The sequence below is a fragment of the Bufo bufo genome, chromosome 4, assembly GCF_905171765.1.
Source record: "Bufo bufo chromosome 4, aBufBuf1.1, whole genome shotgun sequence".
Lineage (NCBI taxonomy): Eukaryota > Metazoa > Chordata > Amphibia > Anura > Bufonidae > Bufo > Bufo bufo.
The window spans coordinates 603,259,897-603,266,389 of NC_053392.1; the positions used below are offsets into that span (position 1 = coordinate 603,259,897).

At 47.0% G+C, this 6,493-nt stretch overlaps 1 protein-coding gene across 1 annotated transcript; it reads right to left on the reverse strand.

The window, feature by feature from the left end:
* Window positions 1–3,038: 3,038 nt before the first annotated feature.
* Window positions 3,039–5,182, reverse strand: LOC120997537 (coiled-coil domain-containing protein 177-like). The gene has a single exon (XM_040427624.1). The coding sequence runs from the start codon at window positions 5,162–5,164 to the stop codon at window positions 3,503–3,505; it is 1,662 nt and encodes a 553-aa protein (XP_040283558.1). The 5' UTR covers window positions 5,165–5,182; the 3' UTR covers window positions 3,039–3,502.
* Between the last annotated feature and the right edge of the window lie 1,311 nt (window positions 5,183–6,493).

Sequence of the window (6,493 nt, forward strand, 5' to 3'; positions counted from 1 at the left end):
GGGCTACGGAACGGACATTCAGATGCGGACAGCACACGGTGTGCTGTCCGCATTTTTTGCGGACCCATTGAAATGAATGGGTCCGCATCCTATCTGCAAAAAAAACTGAACGGACACGGAAACAAAATACGTTCGTGTGCATGAGGCCTTAAGCTGGCTGTACACCTTAAGGCTACATGCACATGACCGTATGTGTTTTGCGGTCCGCAAAAAAAAAAAAAACGGATGACGTCCGTATGGCATCCATTTTTTTTTTTCGCGGATCCATGGTAATAATGCCTATCCTTGTCCGCAAACTAGAAAAAAATAGGACATGCATTATTTTTTTTGCGGGGCAACGGAACGGACATGCTGATGCGGACAGCACACGGCATGCTGTCCGCGTTTTTTTGCCGACCCATTGAAATGAATGGGTCCGCATCCTATCCGCAGATAAAACGGAACGGACACGGAAACAAAATACGTTCGTGTGCATGAGGCCTTAGGCTACTTTCACATTAGCGTTTTTGCTGGATTCGTCATGGATCAGCAAAAACGCTTCCGTCACGATAATACAACCGTCTGCTTCCGTTCTGAACGGATCCGGCTGTATTATCTATAAAATAGCCATGAACACCGTTAAAAGTCAATGGGGGACGGATCCGTTTTTTTTATTGTCTCAGAGAAAACGGATCCGTCCCCATTGACTTACATTGCGTGTCAGGACGCATCCGTCTTGCTCCGCACCACATTGCAGAATTATTCTGTCCGCGATGGGGACGCAACCAAACGGAACGGGATGCATTCTGGAGCGCTCCGTTTAGTTCAGTTCAGTTCAGTTTTGTCCCCATTGACAATGAATTGGGACAAAACGGAAGCGTTTTCATCCGCTATTGAGATCCTATGACGGATCTCGATTACGGAAATGGAAAGCGCAGATGTGAAAGTCGCCTTAGGCTTCCATAGCTGATGGGTTCTGCTGAGAGTCATGTGCACGGCCAAGACGGAGGTGCAATACCGGGCACAGCCACTACTGGAGCAGAGCGCTGTGACTTAAACTAGTAATAGTGGGCGCAGAAAATGGATAGGCTACATGGAGGCAATCTCCCAGCATGCCGTTCTCAGGCTGAGCCGTAATAATACAACATAATGGCATGAAAGGTTTGCGATGCTTGCTATTTTCCGTAAAGCAGATCCCTAGCGGCGCCTGAATGTAATAACACCCCACGAGGGAAGGCGGAAAATTAGATGGAAATTTCATAGACGAAGAATTCTTGGATGTAAGATTGATGGTCTGTCCTTGGACCGGTCATTAAGGGGTACGACCCCCTGGGACCATCACGATCAGTAGAAAGAGACCGCCAGAACTCACATCACTGCAGCACATGAGATAGCGCCATGCTCGTCCTTGTGGTTGTGTCTGGTACTACAACTTAGAACTGGGGCTGAGCTGCAGTACCACACGTAGCCACAAGGACATGGGCGGCGCTATGCCAGGTACTGCAGTGTCTGCGGCACTGGAAATCCTCTTCAGGATACGTTCGAATTGGGACGTGTATTGGAGCAGAGAAAACCCCGAAGACGGCAGAATCTGAAGGGGTTACATGAGGATTTGCCGCAGATTTGACCTTCTGCATGGCAAAGGATGAAATCCGCGAATAAGGGGGCATTCACACCACCGCTCAAGACGCGGATCCGCAAAATACAGGTAACGTCCTTGTTGCATCCGTTTTCTTTGCAGGCCCATTGACTTCAATAGGTCCGTGGACCACATTTGCGGCCAAGAACAGAACATGTTCTATGGTCCGCGGAACGGATATACGGATGCAGAAAGCACGCGGAAGACATTCACGTGCCCTCCGCATCTGTATGTCTGTTCCGCAAAAGATGAAGAAAAGAAGAATTGTGTCCTATACTTGGCCGCAAAACGCGGTTCATGGACTCATTGAAGTCAATGGGTCTGCAAAGAAAACGGATGCAACACAGACGTCATCCGTATTTTGTAGATCCGCGCTTTGCGGATACGGTCGTGTGAATGCACCTTAAATTAACCCACTGCAGGTTTAACATTCACACCACAGGTGCACAGGTCAAGTTACAGGTGCAGATTCTGTTTGCGGAAATTTTACGCAGCGTGCGGATGAGAATTTTTTATCTTTTTTTTTTTTTAAATGTCACCCATTTTTTACACACAGCTCTGGTGCAAAAAGTCCACAGCAGCGCATTCGCCATGTGCAACCATACCCTGAGAGTCCATTCACATGTCCGCAAAATGGGTCCGCATTCGTCGACAGGTGCGGACCCATTCATTTTCAATGGGGCCGGAATGTGCTGTCTGCCTCCGCATTTGCGGGTCCGCACATCCGTTCCACAAAAAAAATAGAACATGCCCTATTCTTGTCCGCAATTGAGGACAAGAAAAGGGATTTTCTATGAGAGTGCCGGCGATGTGCGGTCCGCACATTGCCGGTGTCCGTGTTTTGCGTATCCGCAAAACAAATAAGGACGTGTGAATGGACCCTAAGGGTGTACCTACATGGGGCGTATATGCTGCGATATTTCTTTTGAGAAACAAAGGGTGGAGAATCCGCAGAACAGTATCAATGCACTGCGAAAAAAATCCGCCACTGATTTCACCCTTTGTATTGCACAGGGTGAAATCCGCGCAGAAATTTCTACTCAGACTCGTTGCAGCAAAATCCGCCACAGATTTTTCTCAGCAAAATACAGTCCATGTGGATGTGCCCTAAAAAAGTTTTTTCCGGGATGTAAGGCTACTTTCACATCCGAGTTTTTCCATTCCGGTTTTGAGATCCATCAGAGGAGGAACACGCTTCCGTTTTGTCCGCATTCATTGTCAATGGGGACAAAACTGAACAAACCGGAATGGAACGCACCAGAATCCATTCCGTTCCCGTTTGTTGCGTTCCCATGCCGGACACAAAACTGGCTGCAAGCAGCGTTTTTGTGCGCGTCATGAGATACTGATCAAGATGGATCCAGACACGAAAAAAAAACGGATCCGGCTCCCATTGACTTACAATGGTTTTAGTTCCCCGACTGTTCATTTTAGAGATAATACAACCGGATCCGTTCTGAACGGATGCAGAGCGTTGTATTATTTATCGGATGCGTTTTGGTGATCCTTTGCTGGATCAGCGGCAAAAACATACATGTCTAAGATTGATGGCTTTCAATGTGTGAACGGTTGGGAGTCCAAACCTAGGGATCCCCTCAGATCAGAGAAGGCCATATATCGTACAGTCCCCAAAAAGCCATTTACTGACATGTATTTGGCCGGTTCTTCACTAGAAGTCAGGATATACCTAAACTTTTGACACTGAGTCCAAAAAGCTGTTTTGTTCTTCCATGTGTAGAGAAGTTCTCTGAATCTGGACTTGGCTACTTCTCGGGAGCTCTAACCGGCTCCATATAGTCTGCTATTCTAATAAACACGTCATAACCATCATTACCGCACATGATCTCATCTGCCATTTATTGCATCCCATGGTGGTCTTTTCCTTCAAGGGATGGTTTTCATAAAGCTTGCACTTAGTTGGGCCTGCAGGGCCATCTGGTCGAACGTTCTGCTCTTGGTCTGTTCTCTGATTTTATCTCGGATGTGAAAGGAAGCCCTGGCGATCTTCTTCCCCACCTCGATGGTGGCTTCTTTCTCCTTGAGGACCTTGTCACTTTTCCGATCTTTGACTCTGATAAGATGTGCTACGTGTTTCCGGTAGTTTTCTTCTTCTTCCTGGAGCTTTTGTTTTAAGAGTTGGTGGGCTTTCTCCTTGATGAAGTTGAGTTCTCGCGTCCGCTCTGCTTTACTCTGCAGACTTTTTCCCAAAGAGTCTTTTGCCTGAAGAATTTTTTGATTGCTTACTTGAACTAGCATTTTCTTGTGTCTAATTTGCTCTTTCTCCTGTTGTTCTGCTCGGATTTTTGCCATTATGGTCATCTCCTCTTCCCTAGAAGCTTTCTCTTGTATTTCCTTAAGACGTTCCTCATGGATCTGCTCATAAGTCTCCTGGAACCTGTGCTCCTTCTGTTGCATGGAGATCATCTTGGAGCGCTCCTCAGCTTTGACATGGTGGTCCACCTCCTCCTTGAGCCTGGAATGTCTTAGCTTCTCATATTCGTTCTTGTTTTGGATGTTTTTCTTGTTCTGAACATCTTTGATCATCTTGGCCTTGATGGCTTGCAGCATACGTTCCTCTAGAAGACGACCACCCACATCTCTGGGGCTTTTTGACATCAAGTCTTGGAATTGGCTCTTGGACTGTAGATTTTCTTGGACCTTCTTCATGCCATTGTTAAAAAGCATCCTCTGCTCAGGAGTCAATGTCTTCAACTCTTTGTTATTCTGAGCCGTCAGATGACGGACGGCATCAAGTTGCCACTCAAATTTGGAGCTTTTAGGGCTTTGTCTACGGTTTTGGGCTCGGTCAGTCCAGTTGTGCTTGCTCAGAGCTTCTCGGATTACCTTCTCCTTGCTGCGGAGATCTTCCCAGGCTTGTTGGGCCTGCAATTTCCTCTGCTTGGACATTTCCTCCTCTTGGTGCTTGAGTAACATCAGAGCTGCAATCTTCTTATCCCTATCGGGCAGGGACACCTTGATTTCTTTTTCCACCTTACGGGTAAGATGGTGGATTTGTACTTCTGGCCGAATCAGGTTTCCATGACTTAGGGTTCTTCGTAGCACCTCTCCTTCACCTCTGTGGCCCTTGGTTGCTGAGACCCCACGGTTTGGAGAAGTAGCACGGTTTGGGGATGTTGTGATGTCCAAGTATTCCCAGGGATCTTGGAAGATTGCGGTGTGTCGGTGGTTCCAGGGCTTCTGAGAAGCAGTGGAGGACCTAGCATGGTCCTGGAGGTTGAAGCGGGGACCTCCAGGGTTACAGTCACTATCCAGCAATGTCTTCCTTAGCTCCCTGCACCGCCTCACCTTCCTCAGCCTCTCCATCTCATGGGCTTCATACATCTCACTGACCTCCTGACTGGAAGCCCCTGGTTTCTCCTCCCTGACCTCTCCATAGGACTTGTAGAGCAAATCCACAGGCCGCACTCCCAGCCGAGCACAGGCTTCCAGGGAACGGGGGCTGGTGAGTACATACCGGCTGTCACCACAGTCCTCGAAATTAGTCAGGTCAAGATGCAGGGAGGGAGACCGTCTGCCGTCCTCCATCTCTGTTCTGCCCGTTGTGAATAGGACGCTTCTCTCGGTTGCCCAGGGTGACTAGCTAACGTGAAGAAGCGTTGCTGACGTATGCCGGGGACAGAATTGTAAAGCACACCGCGCCCTCTAGTGACAATAGCCGAGAGATCGTTACAATTCGCTGAGACTGAACACGCATGCGTAAAAAGTAGGTTTCCGAACACTAGAGGATGAAAGGCAATACCAAAGTGTCTAAGGGATGTCTGCTGTTACAGGGGAAAAAGGCTCCGGCATTGTACATGTAATCCTACTAGTGTACTAATTATGCCAAAGCAGTAATTTAACTTATTTTTTTTTTGTGACACAATTTTTTAGGAGAAAACATTGCATGGACAAAAATTCAACCTTTACTAGTTGCCAACTCCAAAAATGGCTTTATTCAGGAAGATTTTAGTTCTAAGCTCTTTTTCAGCATGAGCCCCGCCCTCAAATATGGCCATGACTCATGACGACAGCGAGAGAATCCCATTGACAGTGTCAGAGTGCCCTCAGAGTGCCCCCACAATCAGTATCAGCAGCCAAAAACTGTCCTCATAAGGTTGTCAGATCCGTTAAACGGTGCCGGGGTATGCCCATAACATGTTCACCCAGAGAGTGCCCCTATAAACAGTTTCATACAGGGGGCGCAACCCTTTATGGCACCATAGTGCCCACCTTAAACGGAATAAATCCCAAATCACTAACAGAATTTTGTCCTAGTGTTCAGCCAGAGAATACCCTCATTAATAGCGCCGCAGTGTGCCCGATATTATCAGTACCAGTCAGAAAGATCATCTAGAGCAGTAATATATTCTCATAAATAGCGCCATCCAGAGAATGGCCGTCAGAGTGCCCCCATAAACAGTTCTCAGTTTGTTTGAGTCCCCAAAAAAAACTGCATAATAAGACCCTTCAATGACCGCCATATAAGTATTGGAATGTAGGTATTTGACATTAAAATGTGACATAGTTGGCGGAGCTACAGCCATACTCCAGAGGGTTAAGCCCGTGATATCAAGCAAATAGATCCATAATAAATGAGGCTGCTCGGGACCATGCGCTAGGTGATTAGCATAATCAATGTGCACATACTCATACTTCATTATATATAATAGGACTTCATACATATTTCATGAGACCTAATTAATACTACTCATATAAATGATAAATAATGAGAAGGTACGGGGGCGGGGAGGATGTTGTGGCCCACGGAGGAGGAAGCGACATGTCTGCTATAACGTAATGCCACTGACTGAAGAATGCGATTTCCTCGCAATATCGAGACTCCAAATCTCCAAATTTGGGAGAAGATCATATTTT